At 43.7% G+C, this 27,847-nt stretch overlaps 1 protein-coding gene across 4 annotated transcripts in view; it reads left to right on the top strand.

Annotated features, from left to right (window-relative positions):
• Nucleotides 1-27,847, top strand: part of CCDC57 (coiled-coil domain containing 57) — an 85,738-nt gene that overhangs the window by 23,619 nt on the left and 34,272 nt on the right. For 3 of the 4 annotated variants that reach the window (XM_077458878.1, XM_077458877.1, XM_077458882.1), the window contains 4 exons: nt 5,863-6,063; nt 11,408-11,566; nt 14,701-14,863; nt 17,273-17,407. In XM_077458878.1, coding sequence (XP_077315004.1) covers nt 5,863-6,063; nt 11,408-11,566; nt 14,701-14,863; nt 17,273-17,407 — 658 coding nt within the window. The remainder of the gene's footprint in view (nt 1-5,862; nt 6,064-11,407; nt 11,567-14,700; nt 14,864-17,272; nt 17,408-27,847) is intronic. The other variant, XM_077458881.1, reaches the window with a different exon arrangement.

The raw sequence follows: 27,847 nt of genomic DNA, 5'->3' as shown, positions 1-27,847 counted from the left end.
GAGGAGAAGCCAGCCTTCAGTGGTTGCAGGAGGAAAATGGAGAGGACCAGTTTCTGTATCTGCCGCCCCACCTAGGCAAGTATAAAACAGAATGTGACAGGGAGGCTGCACGGACCCCTGGAGCATGATTTGGGGCCACCATTGCTAATCCTCCAAATGACAAATGTAGATGAGCTCTTACTGTCTTGAGCCCCATTTTACACTGCGCTGCAGTTTACTGGCACCACGGTGCAGCGCAGTGCACCTTTTGGCTTTCCTGCGGGTTAGCTCCACTTTGCTATAGACTTCTATTATATCTTGCAAGTGTGGGGCACTCTCTGAAAGCACACCAAAACTGCATTCAGCAGTTTTGGTGCGCTTTCAGAAAGCGCATCAAACCTGCAGCATATAACAGACGTGCGCTTCCCTGGTTTCAGGTCGAGGGCCACATCAGAGGGCTCCAAGGGCCACAGGTTGAACACCCCTGATTCAGTCTCATTAAATACACACATGTTGCTAAAAATGTTTTGCATTTACCATTTTTGGCATATAGGCCTACAGAGCATTGCAGCCACAATCAGTGCGTCCTGTGTGTAAAGTACAGGCTCCTGCAGACTTTTCCCCCAGCCCCATATAGAGGTACGGATCTAAAGTTACTGGACTGCAGGAAGTAAACCATGGATGACAAGTGTGGTGACCACACTTGTGCTCTAATGAGATCTAGGAGGCTCTCCTTGGTGCTGTGAGAGATGGGTAGCCTTTGCCTTCACAGATCTCTGTGTGGATTTGTCCATGGGTGACAAATCTGTGGGGTTGGAGCCACACTGAAGTCAAGTGCAGATAGAAAGTTGCAGGGAGAAGAACCCCAATATGAAGGTATATAAAAGAAAAAAGGAACAATGGTGCTCAGTCAATCGATGCGAATCGCATGCTTATTTAAACTGAATATATTGAATAAGATATAATAAATCTCATTAATAGATCTTCATAAGACAACTGTCCAGCAAAAAAATTTTTTAAAGTCACATACAAGGTGCTCACAATCAGTCCAAAATGCTGGGTCTTGCTGGATGGACAAGGGATAATGTATGCACATCCACAGAAGGCTGCTTTTCTCTGGAGTGAAGCCAGCTCAAGTCATATAAAGAAAAAAAAAAAACAAATAGAAAAGCGCCACTCAATAAAAGGTGCTTTAATCCATAATAAAACATATATCTGTCACTTACATCTGACATGCAGAAAGCTGGGCACACACAGGAGTAAATACTGTAGTCATCGGCATATCCAGGAGTGCCAATAGAGCCCGTGAATATGACTGCAGGACGCTGTGGGAGAGCCCGGCTGGGTCTCACGTCTGGTGGACTTCAGAGTGGCTCGAGGAGACAGCGTGTGGCGTCAGAGATGCAAGGGGAAAACAACGCGTTTCTGAGCATGCGCGGGAATCGTACAGAGCCAGCGCGCTCCTTTCTCAAGTGTAAAAGATCTTTTACAGGCAATGTCACCCACCAAAAGCGACCCTTTCAACTGAAGTGCACATGGTTGTGGCACAGGGTTTAAATTGGTGATGAGGAGGTGATATAACATCTCTTCGCTGCCTTTCAAATGCCATCTGAAGAGCGTTCCTCAGTGGATCACCTTCAGAAGACAAAGCCGGTGTAAGCTAGCGCTTATTATCGCAACTTACTGATAATGGTGGGGGCCAGGTAGGATGCCTGGTCACGCTCTTGATGCTATATCCGGTTACCTGGTTGTCGGCTTGATGGCTTGGAACGCACGCCGTATTGGCAGTATGGAGGGGACACATTGTACCTATCGGATTGTTCTGTTTTAACCACTTACAGACCGGACCATTTTGCTGGTCAAAGACCAGACCAATTTTTGCGATTCGGCACTGAGTCACTTTAACTGACAATTGCGTGGTCTTGCGACGTGGCTCCCAAACAAAATTGACGTCCTTTTTTTTCCACAAATAGAGCTTTCTTTTGGTGGTATTTGATCACCCCTGCGGTTTTTATTTTTTGCGCTATAAACAAAAATGGAGCGACAATTTTGAAAAAAACACATTATTTTTTACTTTTTGTTATAATAAATATCCCCCAAAAATATATAAAAACATTTTTTTCCCTCAGTTTAGGCCGATACGTATTCTTCTACATATTTTTGGTAAAAAAAATCACAATAAGCGATTATTGATTGGTTTGCGCAAAAGTTATAGCGTTTACAAAATAGGGATAGTTTTATGGCATTTTTATTAATAATTTTTTATTATTTTTTTTTTTTACTAGTAATGGCGGCGATCAGCGATTTTTATTGTGACTGCGACATTGCGGCGGGCACATCGGTCATTTTTGACACATTTTTGGGACCATTGTCATTTATACAGCAATCACTGCTATGTAAATGCAGTGATTCCTGTGTAAATGACACTGGCAGTGAAGAGGTTAACCAGTGGGTGGCATTGTAGGGGTTAAGTGTTCCTACGGGTGTGTTACTAACTGTGGGGGGGCTGGGCTTTCATTTAGTGAACACTGATCTCTGCTCCAATCACATGGATCACGTCACTAGTTGCTAGGCAGAATGGGGAAATGCTGTTTACGCGGCATTTCCTCCATTCAGCCGCCCCATGAGACGATCGCGGGTATGCCCGCGGCGATCGAGTCCCCGGGACCCGCGACCGGACTCACTGGGGTCCCGACCAGCACGCGAGCGCGCCGCCGGCGGCGCGCTCGCGATGGCAGTGCGGCATTGAAGATTGGACGTACCTGTACGCCAATATGCCTGCCCGTGCCATTCTGCCGACGTACATCGGCGTGCGCTGGTCGGGAACTGGTTAAAGGCGAGCAGCCCCAGTGCCGGGTTGGGCACATAAGAATGCAAGGAGCCATTTGGCTGTATGTTTTTACATTTTTTTAAATAAAATCAGTATTATGCTCTGGATTTTCTATCCTCTTTTTCTACATACCGCCTGAGAGTCTGAAGAGGGACGTACTATCCTATGTATCCATGTCAACATCTATGTGAACAGGCACATACCTGTACAGGCGTTGTTTGACTTACTTTTTAATTAAAGTGGTCAAACAAATCTGGTAAGCAGATTATAATTGCATATCACGATTGGGTGTCGGTGTCCTTTGGTGGAGGTATATGCAAGTTCTCTGGATTTACTTTATCAGTCTACATGATTTTCTGCACGTAGTGGACTTGGGATTATTTTTCAAAGAAGCTGGAGTGGTTTATCTATGAGACTTTTTATGATTGAACTATAATATGTGAAGAATATCTTTATTGTCACTGGATCACGAGTGGGAACGTATTATTGTTGTCACATATATTGATCAATTATTTGTGTTGTGAATTTATTTTTGATGTCACATTTATTGGTTATCAATTTTTGATTAATGAGTTTCTTATGTAAATTGAGAAATTTATTAGGATATTAATGTAATAAGAGCGCCCCAAAATGTATTATCGTTTCACTATGTACAGTATATACCTTACTTAGCTGATGCCCCTGGAAGCTGAAATTTGCTGTGATAGACACAGAGCTGGTGCATTTTTGAAACCCCAGGCTAAAACTCTTTTCGCCACCCCCTGGCTCCGGCCTTCTCCCCCCCCTTTTCCACCCCCTGGTTCCGCCCCTGTCTCCCCCCCCCCCCCCTTTTGCCCTGTCTAAGTATACGTTGGAGTTGGTGGGGGGGGGGGTGGAGATTTTTGTGGCGCCTCTGGACAAGGCCTGAAGACAAATGGTGGCAGCGCCGACTTGCTTTCTCATGCCAGCTGTGGTCTGCAGGTATATGGATAGAGTAGTAAATAGACAGGCTAGGGTAGTATATGGACAGGCTAGAGACAAGTCCCAGGCAGCAGGGTGCAGTGCAGGCGGAGGCCTACTATGCATGTGTGTCAGTCATGGGGCAGTGAGGAGTGCCAGCTCCCCGGGAGGGTTTCATGCAAACACTCCCAGCTGTAGCGCGCCCCATGCAGCTGGTGCGGAGTTTGGGCTCAGGTGTGTGTGTGTGTGTGGGGAGGGGAGGCTGGTACCTGTACACGTATCACTGGAGATCCTCTGCTGGAGATCATCAGCTGTCACCGACACCACTCATTCAGCTACCATTACCCGGGATGCCAAGATCCACCATCTGTCCACCTGGACGGGAGGAGACACGGAGCTTCTTGCAGTCGGAAGTCCAGGCTGTCCCTAACCCGCACAGCTGGCCAATGAGGAGGAAGCACCTCCTGTGCCCCCAACTGATATGTGCTCTAGGCCGGCGCCTACCTTGCTTATAGGTAGCGCCAGCCCTGGATAGACACCGCTACTCCAGTGACCTCCACTTTGGAGTCCTGTACTGAGCAGCTGACCTAAAGCATTGTATACAAAAAGAGAATGCACTTCTAAGTGCAATACACCAGAGATGTATTAGCACAAATGGTTAAAAATGCGTACACGGGTAAGTAGATAGCAGGGCCTGTGGAAGTGCGGCAGCCATTTGCTCTCCAGTCCCTTCACAGCTGCTGGTCGACTATGCATGCCTGGTAATTGCAGTTACAGAAGCCCTGCCAGATACATCATCCTTTACATGGCTGCTATGTACTTACCTGTGTAATTGTTTTTAACCATTTGCGCTAATAAATCTCTGCTGTATTGTACTTAGAAGCGCCTTCTCTTCTTGTATTCCTTATGTCAGAACTTGCTTCTACTGCTTGGAGTGCTGCTTGTGTGCTCTCTTATGCCGCGTACACACGACCAGACTTATGTCCGACAGACTTTCGAAGGAGTTCTGACGGAGTTCCGGCAGAGTTCTGACGGACTTCCCGAATGAGCGGACTTGGCCACACACAATCACACCAAACTCCGATGGATTCGAACGTGATGACGTATGACTGGACTCGAATAAGGAAGTTCATAGCCAGTAGCCAATAGTTGCCCTAGCCTCAGTTTTAGTCCGTCGGAATAGCATACACACGAGCGAATTTCTTGGTAGGAACTGGGTCCGGCAGAGTTCTTAAGGAAAAATTTGAAGCATGTTCCATTTCTAAAGTAAATATAAACAAATATAACAAATTATTTCATTTCATATCATAAAGTAATAAGGCAAATAGAAAACAAAGACATAAACCAAGCATACTTTGTACCTCTCGGTGTGACAGCTTATAATGAATAGGACATACTAAAATTACTAAAAGTACTCTCTGCACATCAGCTTGAATTCCCCCAGTGTCAATCATCAAGTTGTAGCCATTTCCTCCGAGCAGCAACACGTTATCTTTCTTTTACACCCTCTATGCCTCTCTCTTCTGCCACTACCCCTTACTCCCGTCTATCTCCTCTACCTTCACTCCTCTCTACTAGACAAACCATCGTATAATTCATTAGTAGGTTCTATCCAATGTAACCATATTTTATTAAATCTTTGGGGTGTGCCTCTATGTTTTGTATGTCAATTTTTCTCTTTTAAGTATATAATTAAGTTTCTCAACCCATTGTTTATGGGTTGAAGAATCAGTGGATGTCCATTTTGTAGAATAAATTTACGTGCTTTATATAGGGATCTTAACCACATAATATGCATTTCTACTGGTAATGCTCCATCAGGTATTATACTCAGTAGTGCCAGTTTGGGCGTCCTTATTATCTCAGTTGAGCATACTAAGTTTAAGGTTATAAATACTTTTTCCCAATAATGATGTAGCTTTGGACATCGCCAGAGCATAGGGAACCATTGAATAGAGAGCATAGCGGACATAATGGTGTTGCACTCAAAGTGTGGTGTTTGGTTAATTGGGCTTTATATTACACTTTAATTTTGGTTAATTGGGCTTTATATTACACTTTAATTTTTGCATTTAGTAACATTCATTTGAGAATTTTGCACTGGCCATTTATAGACACGAGAAGCTAGACAGATGTGTACGGGAGAAAGAATCATCACTGACTTTGATGAAGGAAGCTCACAGTGAACAGATCCAGCAGCTGGAGAATCAGAAGAAGGAGCTGCAGAGGTGTGTAGAAACTCTGCAGATGGAGCAACACAGGACCACATGCAATCATCAGGCTGTACTGGAAGAGAAGGACAGCACCATCACAACGTGAGTAATTTTCTGCTCATCAGCTGAATTTCAATTCTGACTTGCAAAGAGAGTGTCTGCACTGGCAGCTGAATTAAAGCGTTTGTTAACCCAAAAAAACAAAAAAGAGATCTTGTTTCTTTAAAGCATGTTATAAAGCACAGTGCTTGTCCTCTGCCCCCTGGATCATCTGAAATATCTAGCTGATCCTGACAGTTTCTGCCCTCCCCTCTGTATGCTGACCACGATATATCAGGGCTGCTGAGCCCTGACACCGTGGTCAGAGTACGTGCCTCCGTCATCTGCAGCCTGCTATTTGTCTCCTCTGTGCTCATGTGTTCTCCTCCCCCCTCCCCTCCATGCCTGTCTACTTGTGTAATGCATATTGTACCTTCTTCTTTTGCAAGGAGGCTTGCTTTTAAACGTTTTTATTCTGATGACAGAATGGCTTTAAGATCAGCATTTCAATGCTATTTACCTGAAAACACCCCATCAGAACTAAAGGAACACTTTGGGTGGATTGCGATAGGTGTACGTTGTGCGTTAACAGGTATTTGACAGCGCAGCATAATTTGAATATACAGCATCATGAGGGCCCCTCCGTAAATGTCAATAAATGTCTCCTGATGTCTGTATGCTGTATCCCTGAATATCTGTCAACTGAAGCATTCTCAAGACATCACTGGTAATGCGAGCAGAGACGCGGCCACATCAGAGGGATGACACTTGGCTAGGTCTTCATTTGGAGGTGCCAAATTATAAATTATAAATGTACGTGGAGGCTGAGTCTGCCATTTCCTACACAAATCTAAATGGCAGCAATACTGAGGGAAAATATAATAGTGTGTGTGTGTGTGTGTGTGTGTGTATATGTATATATATGTATATATATATATATATATATATACGGTATATCTATCCAAAAATCCAGGAAAAAAAAACACGTGATACAAATTAGGGTTGCACCGATACTGATACTAGGCATTGTGGGTTTTGGTTTCTGATATCAGAAGCCGAAAGCCTCCTCCTTCCCTCTGGCAGCGGGAATCAGAGCAGTCGCAGGGTCTTTTCCCGCTGAGGTCACTTCCAGGCCCTCCATACCAGGCTGGTCCCAGCAGCGCGTCTGTCCTCTGGGTGTCTCTCTCTGTGGCCTCCCTGTGCTGGCCAGACCGGAATATACACTGCAAACATGTCTCTGGCTAGTCTTGCTACTCAGAGCGCCCTACATCCAGAAACCCATCCCTTCAGCACAGCAGTGGTAAGAATATGCCCCGATCTAGAGGGAGGGGGGGTCTGGCGGTGGTACTGAAGAGGGGTGGGCTCCCCCCTTCCATGCCCTCCACCACCTCTGACCCTTGCCAGCAGTCTCCCATCTTGAGCGCAGCACTGAGCGCTCCTCCTCCCCATACCATTCTCTTTCAGCTACCATGGGCACAGTATATAACCTAGCTACTGCCAGTGCCACTAACTGCCGTTCCTACCATGGAATTTCACAGGTAGGAATGGCAACCAGCTATAGCTATACACTGTGCACATTGTAAATGTAAGGAAATGGGATTTATGCTCCAGTGTGTGCAGGAACTCTGCCTGTGTTCAGGCTGTGTACAATGCAGGGATGGGAGACAGACCTCTGCCCAGTGACACCTATACTTTGTCCACTTAACCCCCTGTACTATGCCCTATTGCTCTCCATACTGTGCCATCCGGCCAGCCCTGTACTGTGCCCTCCCCTGTATTGTGTCCTCCTCCCTCCACCAGCTGTCACCTCTGCCCCCATGTCTCCCAATGCCCCCCCCCCCATCCCCATCCTCTTTTCCCCCCAGGGATCACAGCTTTTTCACCCCACCCTCAACTACCCTGCCCTCGCTACTCTTTCTAGGCGATAGGTATCTGTAATTGGTATCGGCGAGTACTTGCAAAAAAGTATCAGTACTTGTACTCTGTGTTAAAAAAAGTGCTATTGGTGCATCCCTAACTCTGACTTTACAATTCTCTCCCAATGTATTAATGTTATTATAATAATGCAGCGAAGGACCTACGTGTTTTGACAGATTGTCATGGATTGTTTAGATAGCCCTCACACTGCAAAGTTGGTAACTGTGAACAGATTGTACAGTCAGATTATATTTTATGAACTGAGCTGCAGTTCAGTGAGTAAAATAAGCATTTGATCCCCTACCAACCATCAACAATTCTGACTCCTACAGACTGGCTACATTATGTGGTACACAGATTAGTCCTGTCAATGTAAGAAACTGCTCCTAACGACAATTCGTTACGTGTATAAAGACACCTGTCCACAGAACCAAAGCGCTGTCCAAGGGCGCCAGGGACAAGATTGTAGACCTGCACAAGGCTGAAATTGGCTACAAAGACCATCAGCAAGAATCTTAGTGAGAAGGAGACAGCTGTTGGAGCGATTATTCCCAAATGGAAGAAATACAAAATGACCATCAATCACCTTCAGTCTGGAGCTCCATGCAAGATTTCTTCTCATGCCGTAAGGATGATCATGAGAAAAGTGAGGGATCAGCCCTGAACTACACGGGACGAGCTTGTGAATGATCTTAAGGCAGTTAGGACCACAATCACCAAATAAACCATTGGTAACACAATACACCGCCATGGATTGAAATTCTGCAGCACCCGCAAGGTCCCCCGCCTCAAGAATGACACGTACAGGCCCGTCTGAAGTCTACCAATGAACATCTAAATGATTCAGAGAAGGATTGGGAGAAAGTGCTGTGGTCAGATGAGACCAAAGTTGAGCTCTTTGGCATTAACTTCACTCTCCGTGTTTGGAGACAGAAAAATGCTGACTATGACCCTAAGATCACCATCCCTACAGTCCAGCACAGAAGTGTAAACATTATGCTTTGGGGCTATTTCTCTGCTAAAGGTGCAGACTGACTTTGCCACATTGAGGGGCCAATGGACGAGGCCACGTATTGTAAAATCTTGGATGAGAACCTTCTTCCCTCAGCCAGAACACTGAAGATAGGTCATGGATGGGTCTTCCAGCATGACAATGACCCAAAACATAATGCCAAGGCAACAAAAGAGTTGCTCAAGAAGAAGCACATTAAGGTCATGGAGTGGCCTAGCCAGTCTCCAGACCTTAATCCTATAGAAAATTTATGAATTTTGTGAAAAACAGTGTAGCGCTTATTTGTTTTTACCACATTACAATGTGACCAATGTAGTCAATACATGTATTAGACTATGCAAAGAAATAAAAAAACACATTTAAACATTCATTGCTGCATGTGCAAAGCTAGAATGTCCAGACAAATATATGAAAAAATGTGTCCAAAGAAAAAATGGAAAAAACAGCATGGAAACGAGTGAAGAGTTCTCCGAATTTTCCAAAGTATCTGTGTGTGATACGATGAAGTGAAGACAGTCCTACACCTTCTCCAAGGAATAATCACACAATCACCGCGTGAACCCTCCACCGCATAAAATGGGGGCTTACCAGATTTAATAGATCCTACTCAAAATTATATTTGGAGGATCATATATGCTTGTAGATATACATAGGCTGTTTTTGGGGTGTTGTCCTTTTCTGGAAGACTTTCAAGTGTGGCTATTTCCTCTGCGGTATGTCTCCATCCACATAAATCATCATAGGTAGTGGGATAGATATAAAGGAAGAAAGCAGGGACCACAATAGTGTAACTCCGTTTTTCGTTTCAAGTAATTTAATAAAAAATTATCAAACTCACGTGTACAAAGAACATAAGCGCTTTTTCAATAAAATCTCAGGCTGCAGTGAAGTCCCACTGCAGCCTGAGATTTTATTGAAAAAGCGCTTATGTTCTTTGTACACGTGAGTTTGATAATTTTTTATTAAATTACTTGAAACGAAAAACGGAGTTACACTATTGTGGTCCCTGCTTTCTTCCTTTATATCTATCCCACTACCTATGATGATTTATGTGGATGGAGACATACCGCAGAGGAAATAGCCACACTTGAAAGTCTTCCAGAAAAGGACAACACCCCAAAAACAGCCTATGTATATCTACAAGCATATATGATCCTCCAAATATAATTTTGAGTAGGATCTATTAAATCTGGTAAGCCCCCATTTTATGCGGTGGAGGGTTCACGCGGTGATTATGTGATTATTCCTTGGAGAAGGTGTAGGACTGTCTTCACTTCATCGTATCACACACAGATACTTTGGAAAATTCGGAGAACTCTTCACTCGTTTCCATGCTGTTTTTTCCATTTTTTCTTTGGACACATTTTTTCATATATTTGTCTGGACATTCTAGCTTTGCACATGCAGCAATGAATGTTTAAATGTGTTTTTTTATTTCTTTGCATAGTCTAATACATGTATTGACTACATTGGTCACATTGTAATGTGGTAAAAACAAATAAGCGCTACACTGTTTTTCACAAAATTTATTATGTCACATTTGCACACCTAGATGTTGTGTTAGCTGCTGTTTGTATACTGGTTACACATTTGAATAGCGCAGTGTTTTTGCTCTTTTTGAAATTCGTCTATAGAAAATTTATGGAAGAAGCTGAAACTTTGAGTTGCCAAGAGACAGCCAAGAAACTTTAAGGATTTAGAGAAGATCTGTAAAGAAGAGTGGACCAAAATCCCTCCTGAGATGTGTGCAAACCTGGTCACCAACTACAAGAAACGTCTCATCTCTGTGCTCACCAACAAGGCTTTCTCCACCAAGTACTAAGTCATGTTTTGCTTGGGCATCAAATACTTATTTTACTCACTGAACTGCAACTCAATTTATAACATTTGTATCATGTGTTTTTTTTTCTGGATTTTTGTTTGATATTCTGTCTATCATTTAAAATACACCTATGATAACAATTATAGACCCTTCATTTCTTTGTAAATGGGCGAACTTACAAAATCTGCAGTCTAGGGCAAGTCCACCAGATGTGGAGCAAAGTGGCCCGTTTTCTGCAACCCTAAAAACAGATTTTACATATTTTTTTTTAATGCAATCAACTTGGCATACAAGTCAAGAGCTGTGCTAGACCCCTTTCTCTTTCCCATGGTGCTAATCCCACAATGAACAGTGCTCACCTCAGTTTATAGAGCAGACTGTTCAGGTTATGGGATGCAAGACACCCTGATGATGGCTCTGTATCTACTGTGTTTTGTTTTGTTTTTTTGTCATAAACTGAAAAGTATAATAAATCTCTGCTCAAGTTGTTGGTGAGAGCAACAAAAGCCTCAAGACAAACCTACTGAGCAGAGGCCACTGGTAGTTATAAATGTAAATGCTGGGTAACACTGCCACCAGCAGGCCAAGCATAATATCACAGGTTTATAAGAGCATCAAAAGAAAAATGTAAAACAAATTTTTGTCACTATTTAAAGGCTTAAGGATGATGTAGACACATTGAAGACTGGTTGGGATTCATACATCACCCAAGTATCTCAAGACACTGTAAGCAAAGATCTTCGGATTCAGTCCCTGCAGGAGGAGGAAGAAAAGCTGAAAGCTCAGATAGCCAAATACCAGAAGGACATAGAACGGTAAGTGGGATTACACATAGAAGTGTACCTGTTGCTGTAAGAAAGATTCACTTAGACCCCTTGCACACTAAGCCGTCAGCGGTAAAGCGGCGCTATTTTTATTCGGCTATTGGGCGAAAAGGGGTTAAAAATTCGCCGAAAAGGGGTTAAATCCGCCCACAAAACACCGCCGGAGCGGTGTTTTGCCAGCAGTATTGCAGCGCTGCCCCATTGATTTCAATGGGAAGGAGCGGTGGAGGAGCGGTGAGTTCACCGCTCCAAAGAAGCTGCTGACAGGACTTTTTCTGACAGCGCACCGCTCCAGTGTGAAAGCCCTCGGGCTTTCACACTGCAGTGAATGGAGCAGCTGTTTAAGAGCGTTTTGCAGGCGCTATTTTTAACGCGATAGCGCCTGCAAAACTATCCGGTGTAAAAGAGGTCTTATTGGGGTTGATTTACTAAAGGCAAATAGACTATACACTTTGCAAGTGCAGTTGCACTCATGTTCCCCAGAGCTCAGTAAATGTGGTAAAGCTCTGCTGATTTCCATCATCCAATCATGTGCAAGCTAAACGGATGTTTTTTGTATTTTCCTTGCACATGATTAAATATTCTTTACAAAGTGAAGCTTTATCATATTCATATTTACCCAGGAAATTGAGTGCAATTGCACATGCAAAATTACACAGTGTATTTGTCTTTAAGAAATCAACCCCATAGAGTGTAGCTGTACTTTGGTGGGCCTTGAAACAGGATAACGGAAAGCCTTTAACGCCTATAATGTTTTATAATGCAGTAAGAGTTCTGGAGAATGGTGAAGAAGAGATCTTAGCTTTGGCAATATTTTTTTTTTCCCCCACACAGTTGCACCAATTATGATACAAGCAGGCGATAAAAGCAGTTTCAAAGGAATTCTGTGACATGTGTAAAGCTGACTTCCCCATCTGAAAATGCTAGCTGACTGGCTGACAAGCAGGGAACTAGAATTACTAGTAGGAGGTCAGCAATGCAGCCATTATATCACTGGCAGTCCTTGTTTCCTTTAAAATTTAGAGGGGTCCTAGTGTGCAATGTATGGCATCAACTCAGAATTGAACTACTATTGTCATCAATACATTATTTGTCGGTGCTGGTAGAACTCTCATTGTAGAGCCCTACCTTATAGACCCCTCCCCCAACACTAACCCTTCTTCCATTTCTTTTAGCCCAGGCTGCCTTTAAAGAGAGGTTGGTTTTATACTGTCATGCCCAAAAGTTTGCATACCCTGGCAGAAAGTGTGAAATATTGGCTTTAATATTGAAAATATGATGGATCATGCCAAAAAAACTGTCTTTTTTTAGAGAGATAGCAATCACATGAAGCCATTTATGATCACATTGTTTTTTTGGATCCCTTTTAAATCATAATGATAACAGAAATCGCCCAAATGGCCCTGATAAAAAGTTTACATACCCTGGAATGTTTGGCCTTGTTACAAACACACAAGGTGGCACACACGGGTTAAAATGGAATTCATTTCCCACATTTGTGGCTTTTTAAATCACAATTGGTGTCTGTGTATAAATAGTCATTAAGTTTGTTAGCTCTCACATGGATGCACTAAGCAGGCTAGACACTGAGCCATGAGGAGGTAGAAAAGAACAGTCAAAAGACCTGCGTAACAAGGTAATGGAAATTTATAAAGATGGAAAAGGATGTAAAAAGATATTCAAAGCCTTGAATATGCCAGTCAGTACTGTTTAATCACTTATTAAGAAGTGGAAAATTAGGGGCTTTTTTCATACCAAGCCACGGTCAGGTAGACCAAGAAAGATTGCAGCCACAACCGGCGGAAGAGTTGCTCAGAATACAAAGAAAAACCCACAGGTAATCACAGGAGAAATACAGGCTGCTCTCCAAAAAGGCAGCGTGGTTGTTTTTAAGGAGCACAATTCAACGATACTTGAACAAAAAAGAGCTGCATGGTTGAGCTGCCAGAAGGAAGCCTTTTACTGCGCCAAGTCAAGGTGTTGTTGGGCATATTGTAACCAGGCTTTTTTTGTGGAACTCGTACAGTAAAGGCTTCTTTATGGCAACTTGACCATGCAGCTTTTTTTTGTTCAAGTATCGTTGAATTGTGCTCCTTAAAAACAACCACACCGCTTATTTGGAGAGCAGCCTGTATTTTTCCTGCGGTTATGGTGGAAGTGATGTGCACTTAGGCACACCCCCTGCCCACAGCCTCCTGGGGCATATCACACATCCCTGGAAGCTGCAGGATCAGTGCCACAATATTGCGCATTCTCGTTCATGCTCAGTGGGAAACCAGCTGAAATCACAGTTGCCTCCCATTGCCAGGATCACAGCGCCGAGGACCTGAAGCAAAGAACAACTGGCTGCAGGAGGACAGTGCTGGAATCCAGGTATTGGTAAGTAGCTAATTTTTAAAAGTTAGCAGCTACAGTATTTGTAGCTGCTAACTTTTATAAAAAAAATAAATAAACTAAACTAAAGTTCATCTATAGGTTTCTGTGTGTAAAATGTACAGAAAATGCAACTGGTGTATGTTTTCAAAATGCTTTAAATGTCTCTTTTCTTAAAAGGAAGAGCTCCAGTTCTGTTTAAATTGGTTGTAAACCCTTACATATACCCAGTGCAGTGACTGACCTCAGGCGATACACAGAAATTAAACAGATCATGCGTTTTACCTGTTTATCTGTAGTTTCTCTTCTCTACATTTGGTCAAAGTCCAGAACTTAAAAAGCTTGTTTGAGCTGTCTGAAATTAGGAGGGCGGAGAGCTGAATTTCATCCTGCAGAGCTCAGTGCAGGGTGCTCTGAGAGCTGATTGGAGGTAAGGGACACACCCCCCTTTCACACAGCACAAATGAGCAGAGGTGATGCTGTCAATCACAGGCTGTGTGCTGGAGCTCCCTCCCCTGTCACCCTTTTTTAAGGTGTCAGTAAAACTTGCGAGAAGTGACTGATGGCAGAGGAACGAAGCAGTGGACAGAAATTACACTTAGTGTTCTTGACTGAAACAAGTACACACTATAGAGGGGTATGCTTTGTTCATATTTCATCTCTGAAGTTTACAACCACTTTAACTCCTTTAAACGTCTTTCTAAGGAGTTCCTGTATTGTCAAGTTTACAGATCTGACCCTTCTAATACTAGGTACCAGCAGCAGTTGGCGGGTTCGGTGGAACGGGAGCGTCTGTTAGAACAGGCCAGGGTGCAGGTGGAGTTGGACTGGCAGAAGCGCTGTGAAGAAATAGAGAAAACCCAGTATCAGAAATCAGAGCAGTTGATTGAGGGTCTCGGCAAAGCCAAGGATCAGGTACAACTGGAATTAGATGTTCATGCTTGTTGTCTGATTCTGCAGGTATCAGTAAAATTTTTATTTTTATTTTTTGTGATAGAATAGGGAAGGGTTAGAACTTCCATTACATTTGTATTGCACTCTGCTCCCTATTGCAGAGAGCTATTGCTTTCAGTTTATATTTCGGTGACAGTTATTACCAGGACAGAGTGAGGGTAAAATCCCTACATTGTCAGCTGCCACCAGACAGTGGGGGGAATCCACCTAATAAAATCTGTGGTCTTGGATCTTCTCAACCCTTGAAATAAGTGAGAAGAGGCTTTGCAAATATTTTTTTTTTTTTTTTTTTGTAAATTATTTATAGCGACAACATAGACATAGTAATGCTTAGTTTGAGTCATTAGTCTACATTTGCAAGTTCAATAATATAAAGATTGGTAAAGAACACTGGTCACAGACATTGAGTGGCTTTGTAAATCTTTTATTTTAGTTATTATGGTCAGAACTAACAGAATTACATATTTTATACCCCATAAACACGGTCGGACAATCCGACAACAAAATCCGTCTGATGTTTTCCAGACGGATTTTGGCCCAAACTTGTCTTGCATACACACGGTCACACAAAGTTGTCGGAAAATCCGATCGTTTAGAACGCGGTGACGTAGAACATGTACGACGGGACTATAAAGAGGGCAGTAACCAATAGCTTTCGTCTCGTAATTTATTCTGAGCATGTGTGCCACTTTGTCCATCAGATTTGTCTACACATGATTGGAATTTAAACAATCGGATTTTGTTGTCAGAAAATTTTAGATCCAGCTCTCAAACATTGTGTGTTGGAAATTCCGACTGAAAAAGTCTGATGGAGCCCACACACGATCGGATTTTCTGACAACAAGACCCAATCGCACATTTTCCATTGGAAAATACGACCGCGTGTACAAGGCATTAGAGTCTTTTTTTTTTTCTTTGACTCTTCCGTTATCGGACAGCTTAATTTGAAATTTCAGACGGTCAAACAAAAAGCAGACAGCCAATGCTGTGCTATCTCCAAGCTAACCCATAATGCTCCAGGAATCTTTTGTCTAAAAGTTTGTGGACACCTTACCGTCACATATTTATGAGCTTCTTGGGCTTCCTATTCCAAAAGCATGGGCATTAATACGGAGTTAATGTCCAGCCTCCATTCTTCTGAGAAGGCTTTCCACAAGTTTTTGGAGTGTGTCTGTGGAAATTCATTCAGCCAAAAATGCATTTCTCAGTTCATTGAGGTTCTGGTGTTGGACTAGAAGACCTGGAGTCCCAAATAATAAAGTGTTACCAGGGTAGAGTTAAGGGTTCTGTGCAGACCACTGGAGTTCCTCTATACCAGACATATTAAACTCTTTTTTTTTTTTTCATTTTGTTCTGAAGCTGTCTTTGTACACAGGAACACAGTTGTACTGGAACAGAAGCCGGTTTCAAAAGGTAGTGCATACTTATCTAAAAACTTTTTATGTCATTAACAGAACCCTGTAGTATTGACAGTACATATGGACTTTTGGCCATATAATGGATGTGGTGGTCCGTTGTCCACAAACTTTTGGCCATATGATATGTGTTATGTATATGTAAATAAAATTTTTATCCAAAACTCTTTTGCCCCGTACACACGATCGGACTTTCCGACAACAAAAGTGCGGAATTTTTTTCGAAGGGTGTTGGCTCCAACCTATCTTGCATGCACATGGTCACATAAATGTTGGCCAACAATTACGAACGTAGTGATGTAAAAGATGTAGGGCGAGCCGGTAAAAAGGAAGTTCAATAGTCATGTGATATCACCATTATGAACACTAGTTTTACAAGATCGAGCGCTTCCGGCTCGTCCTTGATTCCGAGCATGCGTGTTTGTACTTTAGACTTTTGTCTGACTGACTTGTGTACACAGGATCAGAAAGTCCGACAACACATTTGTTAGCAGAAAATTTGAGAACATGCTAGCCAACATTTGTTGGTGGAAAGTCCGATGGAGCATACACATGGTCAGACTTTCCACCAACAAGCTCACATCCAACATTTCCCATCAGAAAATCTGATCGTGTGCATGCGGCATTACACTTTCCTTTAAACTCTTAAATAAGTTCTTTATATGCAGTACTTCTCTCCTGATCCTGCTTAGCGGTGTACCACACATGACTGGTATTTACTATTAAACAAAGGTGACTCCAGTGGTCATTTTATTACTGATGTGCTAATCTGCCATGTGAACTAATACCATTTTAGCAGGAAACAGAAAAGTGCGGAAGGTTTGAGAAAGGGGAATACAGTATATGAAAGTTCTAGAATTTCCAGGGAGAATGTTTTGGATGGAATCATTCTTTAACCCTGGAACATTTAGCCTCAGTTACTTGGCGTGGTAATATTGAAATATTTTTGTTGTAGCTGGAAGCTGAACTAAAGGAAAAGGATAGACTACTGAATGAGCTGCAGCTTGTAAATTCCACTGTGACCTGGGAAAGGGACAGGGCTGTGACCACTATCGGGAAGCAGGGAACATTGACTCACATAGGAGAACAGGTAAGGGAACCAGTCACTTTTTTATGCTTACATAGGGGCATTAGGATACATATAAATATAAATGATGTTGTATTTACAGTGAGCTTATGTACAGAGTTACTAACTTAATAACCGTTGAGGAACACAGGAAGTCTTCAACATTTGAGTTATACTGTCACCTACATAATAATTGGACACTGGCAAGGAAAAATTTGTAGGCCAGAAGTGTTTTCCAGACTTCATTTTGGCAACAAATTATGCAGTGGCTTGTTTTTCAAATCCAGAGTTGCCAGCATCGCCTTGGTACTTGCCCTATCAAAGTCTCTGAAGACTTAGGTTTCATGTACACGGGACATTGTTTAACATCTCCTGAACGATTTAACTTGACAGCTAGAAACCGCAGCTCTCAAAACATCAGTTTAGCCACATTTTCATGCCGCATTTAAAATTAAAAACAACTGTAAATGAAATGCTGCTAACCAAGAGGTACCGCGTTTAGCAGCGTTTACAAGCTGTTACAAGCATTTGGTGTTTCAAATACCTCTGAACATCTGTCTGAACACATTTTTTTGCATTCCAAAAAAGGCTTCTAAACTCAGTGTCCTAGAAACCACTATAAACGGCCCTGTGTATATGTACTGATAAGATAACATAGAGGATAGAGTTCAGAGGCAGCTGAAAAAAACTGCCCAACTGCTCCTAAACCTCCGTTTACCAGCAGCCGTGTACATGAGGCCTTACTGTGTGAGTGGGCTGGCCAAATGAAGCATTTTACGTTTGGGTGCCTTTTAAATTCCCAGCTTCCCAACAAGCTGGAAGGGGTTAACGCTGTGAGACAGAGCTCTGACGAAATCTGCAGGGTGGAGTGTTGTATGTCCTTTTTATTTCCCACTATACAGCATCAAGGAACCATCTCCCCACTGATACTCCTACTTGCAAAAAAGCCTCAAGGTACGCCAACCTTCGGTTCATCCTTGCTGCCCAACCACAGTAGACTTTGGTCACCTCCAGCCATCCGACCCTCACCGGCTACCAACTGTTTGGGTTTTGTGAGTACCAGAAGACCCTTGCCTCATAGCCACAGGGTCATAACATATCTGACTGTAGAAAAAGAGATTCGCTCAGCTCACACTGTAACAGGTTCCCCCAGCTCACACGCTACTAACAGCTGCAAGGCTGCTTGAAGTACCCCTACTAAAGATGCTGATGTTAGCAGCCTAGAATCATGTTGCCCTCTGCTCCTAGAGTTTTTCCATCATCCGAGTCCTCTTTATCTCCAGCAGGTGCAGCTGGTTCCTCTGCCCTTTCAGCTGAGGTTTTCATTACAGTTGTATAATACAGTTATTTGACAAGTGACCGCAGATGCCACAAGCATGCTCCTGTGCCTTTCCCCGCAGAGTCTGTGTGGTCATTTTATAAGTGACCATTTCAGCTCTTATCAATGAGTTGCATACCATTCTGACACTGGAGAATCAGCCTGGTGCTTGGACTATTGCACTGTTTGCATGCTTGGGTGTTTTAGAGCCCCTAAGGTTTTAAATACCTTCCCATTGCACTCACTGTTCCAACTCTTTCTCTATGAGTATTGGAAACACCATGACAAGCTGTTTGCTCGTTACTTAAAGCTTATTAGCCTTATACCTGTTTGGGGAGGATTTTGTACAAAAGTGGGCTATCCCCACTATGAATCTGGCCGTATCCTGCCTTATCAAAGCGACCGCCATACTGGTGGAGGGTGCATCTGTTAAGGCGCCAACTGATAAAGGTTAGAAGCCATTTCTAAAACACCTGTACTGTATTGCTTGTCACCCAATATTAGCTATGATTTTACTTTTCCCGACCATGTCTGACTAGTCATAATTTTATCACTGCTGCAGTTGATCACTTACTTATAGAATGTGTAGAGAAAATGCGTATAGCATTAACATTCAGTTGTGATAGTTTATCTTACCATGGGTCTCATGTCAGTACACATTCATTGGACAACTTGTTTAAAGTGCTGGACTGCAGAACCCACATCTAATGGAGTCTGGTCCTCATGGCCTTTGAGGGACGATGTCTCTTGGGATCTACTGCTGATACCATTATCAAGGGTGCTACTGGTTGTAAGAGAAACAATCTTCCACAGAATAAAAACCCTAAGAAAAAGACTGCAATGCCTTCTCCCATTTATCTACTAAGAAAAATCTTTAATTTCTCCACTCCGGGACCCTCCCTGTTGAGACCCTTGACGTTTATCTCTTAAGCCATGCGCAAGCTCAATGTTTGCCAGATCCTCAGACAAGCCTTCCTCTGTATGAAGGTTTGCCCTCTCTTTCCAAGGTGTGGAAACATTTGTTAACCTTTAATAACACTTTGACAGCTTTCATCTCCGATGCTTGGGTGCAGGAGATGGTATCGATGGGCTACAAACTGGAGATTTGTTCCCTGCCCCCACCTCTTTCTCACCACCAACTTCCCTGTGTCTCAGCACAGATTAACAGATCTCCTTCAAGTCCTCTCAGGTCTTGTGGATTTATGTGTCTTTGCCCCTCTTCCTGTGCCAGACAGGTTTTACTCTAAGCCCTTATACACACGGTCGGACATTCCGACAACCAAATCCTTCGGATTTTGTCCGAAACTGTTGCATACACACAGTACTTACGTGATGACGTTATTTCATTAGGACGGGACTACGTTCAGGCTAGTAGCCAATAGCTTTGGTCTAGGAATTTGATCTGAGCATGCGTGGCACTTTGTCCGATCGGAATTCTCTACAGATGATCGGACAAAGTCCGATCGGATCATGTTGTTGGAAAATGTTATAGCCCAGCTGGAAAACTTGGTCCATTGGATACTCCAACGGAAACAATCCGATGGAGCCCACACACTGTCGGATTATCCAACAACCCGGTCCTAACACAGGGGTCTCAAACTGGTGGCCTTCCAGCTGTTGCGAAACTAAGAGTCCCATAATGCCTCTTCCTGTGGGATTTATGATTGTAACTGTCAACCTTGCAATGCATCATGGGACTTGTAGTTTCACAACAGCTGGAGGGCCGCCAGTTTGAGATCCCTGATCTAAAAAAATACACAGTTTCAAACCCAAAGGGAGCATCCACCCCATCTAGGATCTTAAAGCTTTGAATGTCTTTAAAGCCTCATACACACGGTCGGACTTTGTACAAACTTTTCCGTGGACTTTTGTACAAAGGGCGTGGTCCACAAGTTTGTATTGCATACACACGGTCGGACTTTTTGACAACAAACACGAACGTAGTGACGTCACAACGTACTGACGCCACTTCAAAAGAGGACGTTCAATGACTCCAGCGCCACCTTTGGTCAACTTCTGTATTGTAGTCTGATCTTTTGCATTGGTTCTGAGCATGCGTGTTTGTACCTTGTACAAAAGTCCGATGCTTTTGCGTACACACGGTCGGACTTTGCTCCATCGGACTTTTGTTACCAGAAAGTTTGTCCGTTCGCACAGCCAACAAAAGTCCGATGAAAACAGAAAAAGTTTGTCCGATGGAGCGTACACACAGTCGGATGTTGCTCCAAAACAGCTAATTTGCATGTTTGTTGTCAAAAAGTCCGACCGTGTGTACGGGCCTTATTTGAGCTCAGCAATTCGACATGGAATCCACCAGGTCTGTCATCACCTCCTTACACAGGAAGACTTTCTGGTTGTTATAGACATCAAGGATGTGTACGTACCTGTCCCTATTTTTCCATGCATCATTATTTCAGGTTCGACCCTTCTGTGCTTCATGTTCTCAGTATGGCTTTTTCTTAAAAACTGAGACTGATAGGAGGAGGAGTTATCCTCGGATGACCTACGTTTTTTTATTTTTTTTTTTAAGTTGCTTGCATTCCTGTATGTGGCAACTTATCCCAAAGGTTGAAGACTTTCTGTGACCTTCAATGGAGGAAGGGAAAGGATTTGACAGTGAGTACATAAATCCTATCTTCTTCTACAAGGTGTGGCAGTTGCTGCGAAACAGTTCAGTCTTGTTATACAGTTTCTGTAAATTGCTGGTATTTCATAGCTGTTATCCGATAAACATAATTAAAACATATGGCTGTTCCCTTTATCTAATCTATCCTATCTTTTTTTTCATTAAAGCTGTGTCTTATCAGTTTCAAGGAAACAAAATTGTATTTTTATTTATCTGTTATCTCTGCTACAGATTTATTTCAACCTGATAAGATGCTCATTGCTGCTAACTGTGCTTGTGCTGTGCTGCATTCCGAACAGTTAGCTATAAACAGAAGACCACTGGCAAATCCTCCCAATTCATTATGCATTCAATTTTGTATAAAAATATTTTAAATTGAAATAAAAAAAATTGTGGGATTTTTCTTTTTTATTTCCTGTCAACTGTGACTGTTTTTGTACCCCACTGTGAGGGGTTAGCTCGGCAGCGGGTGTGTGTGACCCCCTGGATGGGTTCACAACACAAAATCAGGCACAGCAGACAGCGTTGTAGGTGCAAAAAAACAAAAGATGCGGTTTATTTATGCTACATGCAGTGATACATATAACAGCCAAACAAAAATAAAACATGAAAATAAATCCTTGTCAGCTTGACCTCTAACTACACACTTAGATTCCCTGTCTAACAACTGAGTGCAGCCTTGTGCTGCCCCAGTCCCTGTCCCTGTTGTAGAGGTTTGCCACACAGGCGTTAACTCACCGCACAGAACAGGTGTCACACTCCCCAGTCTATACAACACAAAAACTGGTTCCAGGATGGAGCATCTCCCTAAGCATGCTGGGGTTTTTTGTAGAGGTCTTAATGAGCCCACTTACTTCAGCTGGGCTCATTAACTCTTCCCCTCTAATTGTAAAGGTCTGCATAAAGCCTGAATCTAGGGCACACATATTTCCCATCCTGGATACAACCAGGTGACTTTACCTGCGTGCTGCCACATACCCCCCCCTCTTGTTTCAACCTTGGGGTTGTAACACAAGCAGTCAGACACGCATGTATCCGAGACAAAGCATCCACATTCCCCATTTTAACACCAGGGTGATGCTTAACTGTAAAGTTAAATTCTTGTAGGGCCAGGAACCACCTATTTACCCTTCTATTGGTCTCCTTGTTTTGAGCCATCCACTTTAAAGGAGCGTGATCAGTCACCAGGTCAAAGTGCCTACCTAGCAGATAGTACCGAAGGGAATCTAGAGCCCACTTCACTGCTAAACATTCCTTCTCAATCGTGGCGTAATTTACCTCATGGGACTTCAACTTCCTGCTGAGGTAAATGACTGGGTGCTCTTCCCCGTTCCAGACCTGGGATAACACTGCTCCTAACCCAACGTCTGATGCATCAGTTTGTACCACGAAGTCCTTAGAGAAGTCTGGTGAGTACAACACTGGCTGGCTACATAAGGCTGTTTTTAAGGACTGAAATGCTTCTTCAGCCTCTGGGGACCATTTAACCATAACCGACTCTTTCCCTTTTGTCAGGTTGGTGAGGGGCACAGCCTGAGAAGCAAAATGGGGAATGAATCGTCGATAATAGCCAGCGATTCCCAGAAAGGCTCGTACCTGTTTCTTGCTGTTGGGACGTGGCCAACTCTGTATGGCCTCGACTTTATTGACTTGGGGTTTTATCACCCCCCTCCCAATAGTGTACCCAAGATATTTGGCCTCCTCCTGTCCAATGGTACACTTCTTTGGATTGGCCGTAAACCCAGCTTCCCGGATAGAGTCTAGAACTGCTTGTACTTTTGGCAAATGTGAGACCCAGTCTGTGCTATGGATAATCACATCATCCAGGTAAGCTGCAGCATATTTCTGATGGGGCCTCAGAATCTTATCCATTTTCCGCTGGAATGTTGCCGGTGCATTCTGTAACCCAAACGGCATTCTCTTATATTGGAATGCCCCATCTGGGGTTACAAACGCAGTTTTCTCCTTGGCCGACTCGGCCAGGGGAATTTGCCAATAGCCTTTGGTGAGATCAAGAGTTGTCATATATCGGGCTGTTCCCAGCCGGTCAATCAACTCATCTATACGCGGCATGGGGTAGGTGTCAAATTTTGTAACTTTATTTAATTGTCGAAAATCGTTACAAAACCGCCAGCTCCCATCAGGTTTGGGCACTAGTACGATAGGACTGGACCAGTCACTCTGGGACTCCTCTATCACACCCAATTCCAGCATCCTTTGAACCTCCCCACGTATTGCCTCCCGTCGGGCCTCTGGTATTCTATAAGGTTTTAGTTTTACCCTTTCTCCTGGCGGGGTGATAATGTCATGCTCTACGCCAGATGTTTGTCCCGGAAGCTCAGAGAAAATCTCTTTGTTACGAAGTACAAACTCTTTAACCTCCTGTTGTTGGGGTTTCGATAAGGTGTCTGCTATTCCAACCTCAGGAACTAAGCAATCAGGCTGTACTTGTGACAAAGTCTCTGCGACTAGGGATTCCCTATCCCTCCAGGCTTTCAGCAAATTGACGTGATAGATCTGCTCCGGCTTTCGCCTTCCTGGCTGTCTAACCCTGTAGTTCACCTCACTAATTTTTTCAATTACTTCATATGGACCTTGCCATTTGGCCAGAAATTTGCTTTCAACCGTAGGGACTAGCACCAAGACCCTATCCCCCGGGGAAAAAGTACGGGTCTTGGCCCCATGGTTGTACACTCTCTGCTGTGCTAACTGCGCTTGGGTTAAATTTTCCTTTACGATTGGCATTACCTGTGCAATTCTATCTTGCATCAGGGCGACATGCTCAATCACGCTCCTGTGAGGAGAACTCTCATTTTCCCAAGTTTCCTTGGCGATATCCAGCAGCCCTCTTGGGTGTCTCCCATAGAGCAACTCGAAGGGTGAGAAACCCGTAGAGGATTGGGGTACCTCCCTAATGGCAAACATTAGATAAGGTATTAGACAGTCCCAATTCTTTCCATCTCTATCCACCACCTTCTTTAACATTTGTTTAAGGGTTTTGTTGAATCTTTCAACCAACCCATCTGTTTAGGGGTGATACACAGATGTACGCAATTGCGTCACTTTGTACAACTTGCATAATTCTTTCATAACCCGGGACATAAAGGGTGTACCTTGGTCCGTAAGCAGTTCCTTACAAATACCCACGCGGCTAAAAACAAGGGATAGCTCTTTGGCTATGGTTTTGGCCGAGGTATTTCGGAGAGGAATTGCTTCCGGATAACGGGTGGCATAGTCCAATATAACCAAAATGTACTGATGGCCCCTAGCGGACTTCATTATCGGACCTACCAAATCCATTGCGATCCTTTCAAAGGGGACCTCAATGATAGGAAGAGGTACCAGCGGGTTACGGAAATGTGGCATAGGTGCCGACTTCTGACACACAGGGCAGGAGGAACAATAATTTTCTATTTCCTTCATGACCCCAGGCCAATAGAATCTCTGCAATACCCTCTCTCTGGTTTTCTCTGTCCCCAGATGACCTCCCAGAATGTGCCCATGAGCCAATTCTAACACCAACTTCCTGTAAGGTTTGGGCACTACAAGTTGCTCAATGGTTTCTTCTGCCCTTTGAGCCACTCGATACAGCAGGTCCCTTTCCATAGTGAAGTAAGGATAAGGGCAAGTCTTATCTGGGTTCACTAACTCGCCATCTATTTTCACCACATTTTCCCCGTGCCTTTATTAGGGTGGGGTCTTTTAACTGTTCTGTGGCAAAATTTTCCCTGTGAACCTCAAGATCCGAAAACTCCACAGACGGCATGTTTTCATCTGAGGATGTTGGCTCCTCCCCAGTTTCTCGAGTTTCCCCCGCCAATACCGACAAGGGAAATTCAGGAGAGTCCTCACCACTCCCAGAGGAATTCTGGTCATCTTCCTGGTTTATAGGGGCACCAGTGGGGGGCTCAGGACAATCCCAGAGTTCCCAGAATTTTGGAAAATCCCTTCCCACAATAGCATCATGTGGTAAGTGAGACACTAACCCCACCTGATGAGAGAGGTTACCTTTGGGGGTCTCAAAAAACACTGAAGTTACAGGATACTCTCGGGTGTCCCCATGCACACAAATAACAGCCACCCTGTTCCTCTCAGAGACCTCTGTAGTAACTAATTCAGCTTTTATCAATGTTACCAGGCTACCTGAATCCAGCAACACATCAACATTTCTACCATTAATACACATTTTACATAAATGTTTCTCAGGTCCCCGAATGGCAGTGCATGCAACTGTCGCAAACAGCGACTGACGTCTCTCCCTTATAAAGTCACATTGCATAGGCTCATCCACAACGGGGCAATTGGCTGCAATATGTCCCTCTTGCCGGCAGCGGTAGCAAATAATCTTTTTCGCTGTCTCTTGCAGCATGGGCTTCCTGGGCTGCTCCCACCAGACCTTAGGTAGAACTCCCACCCTCTCACTCTCTCCACCCTCACCCCTTGGAGTCATCTTACCCGCCACTGGGGATGATCTGGTCTTAGGGGGGAAAGTCCGTGAGTCCCTGGAAGAGGTGGTCAGGTTCTCTGTAGCCAAGTACCTCTCAACCAGATCCACAAGTTTATCTGCATTTTCTGGGTCTCCATGGCTTACCCATTTTTGGATGGCAGTAGGAAGAGCTCTCAGGAAACGATCCATAACAACACGTTCCACAATGTTTGGTGCGGTCAAAGTCTCTGGCTGCAGCCACTTCCTGCTCAGGTGAATGAGATCATACATTTGAGACCTGGGGGGTTTTCCAACCTGAAAAGTCCAATTATGCACACGCTGAGCCCGGACGGCCAGGGTGACACCCAGCCGTGCCAATATTTCTGTTTTTAGCACCACATAGTCTTTTGCTTGGTCAGGCTCTAGGTCATAATAAGCTTTCTGCGATTCCCCAGTTAACAGAGGGGCCACCAGTCCAGCCCATTGCTCCTTAGGCCACTTTTCCCTTTCAGCAGTCCTTTCAAATGTGGTCAAAAACACCTCCTCCGGATCATCCTCTCCAGTCATTTTTGTCAAAAAAAGGCTCACACCAAAGGATGCGGTATTATTGTAACCACTTGCTTCATTGGTCTGCGGACGTTGCTGTATTAATGTCTCTATTTTCTGTTGAAAATTATGCTCTTGTTTCTGCAATAGGTCTATAAAGCGGGCTTCAGGTTGCTGCTGTGCTTGTTGCTGAGCTTCCAGGCTCTGCTGGTGAGCTTTCTGCTGGGCTGCAAGGCTCTGTTGTTGAGCTGCAAGGCTCTTTTGTAAAGCTGCATTTGTTTGCTGCTGATTTGCATTTGCTTGCTGCTGGTTTGCATTTGCTAGAGCCAGCTGTCTCAGTATCTCCTCCATGCTGGCCTTTAAAAAAAATTGAAAAAAAAACTGCCAAAATTCTCCACCAACTGTGAGGGGTTAGCTCGGCAGCGGGTGTGTGTGACCCCCTGGATGGGTTCACAACACAAAATCAGGCACAGCAGACAGCGTTGTAGGTGCAAAAAAGCAAAAGATGCGGTTTATTTATGCTACATGCAGTGATACATATAACAGCCAAACAAAAATAAAACATGAAAATAAATCCTGGTCAGCTTGACCTCTAACTACACACTTAGATTCCCTGTCTAACAACTGAGAGCAGCCTTGTGCTGCCCCAGTCCCTGTCCCTGTTGTAGAGGTTTGCCACACAGGCGTTAACTCACCGCACAGAACAGGTGTCACACTCCCCAGTCTATACAACACAAAACTGGTTCCAGGATGGAGCATCTCCCTAAGCATGCTGGGGTTTTTTGTAGAGGTCTTAATGAGCCCACTTACTTCAGCTGGGCTCATTCAGCTGTCACATGGCCCAGATCTTTTCCACCCAGGAAAACATAAGCAGGAGGAGCTTCTAGTCCTCTGCTGCTGGTCTCATGTTCGAAATAAAAAAAACAGGCTTTAGAATACAAAAATAAATAATTAATATCAATAAACTGTTTTAAATTGGCATACAAATATATATTTGAAATCGAATCTTTATTATTTTGTGGGGAAAAAAACATGGTGTGGGCAGATTTCTGCCAATCACGGGCTGTGTCACGCCCTTCCAGCCTGTGTCCTAGAATAGGAGGGAGGTGAAGCCTCCATCAATCTACATACCCCGCCCCCATTGTGTTTAGCAGGTTAGTGGGCATGGGAAAGGAGGGAGGGAGTGGGCTGCCATTTATCACTCTGCATACTCCCACATGTGTGACTCTGTAATCACATAGGCTGCTCAGATGGGATAGGGAGGTAATGCTCAGCATAGGAATTCACTAAAAACTGAGCATGTGCAGAACTGCCAACGGTGCTTTGCAAAATCCCTAGCTGAATTGGGGATTCAGACAGAAGGGGGCGATAGAGATCAGCAGGATCAACCAGGTTTTTTTGCAGAATACAGAAAACAAATCTCAGTGAGTGAGTATGAACAGCATGTAATACACCATTTATTGATAGGTTTTTTTTTTATGATGTGGGTTACTTTGACTATAAACTTGCTCAGTGTGCACTAAGATGACAGGATCTCCATTGTGAAAA

This window comes from Lithobates pipiens, unplaced genomic scaffold, assembly GCF_037356315.1.
Source record: "Lithobates pipiens isolate NorthernLeopardFrog02 unplaced genomic scaffold, aLitPip1_a1.2 Scaffold_28, whole genome shotgun sequence".
Taxonomy (NCBI): Eukaryota; Metazoa; Chordata; class Amphibia; order Anura; family Ranidae; genus Lithobates; species Lithobates pipiens.
This window is presented reverse-complemented; position numbering and strand designations above follow the sequence as displayed.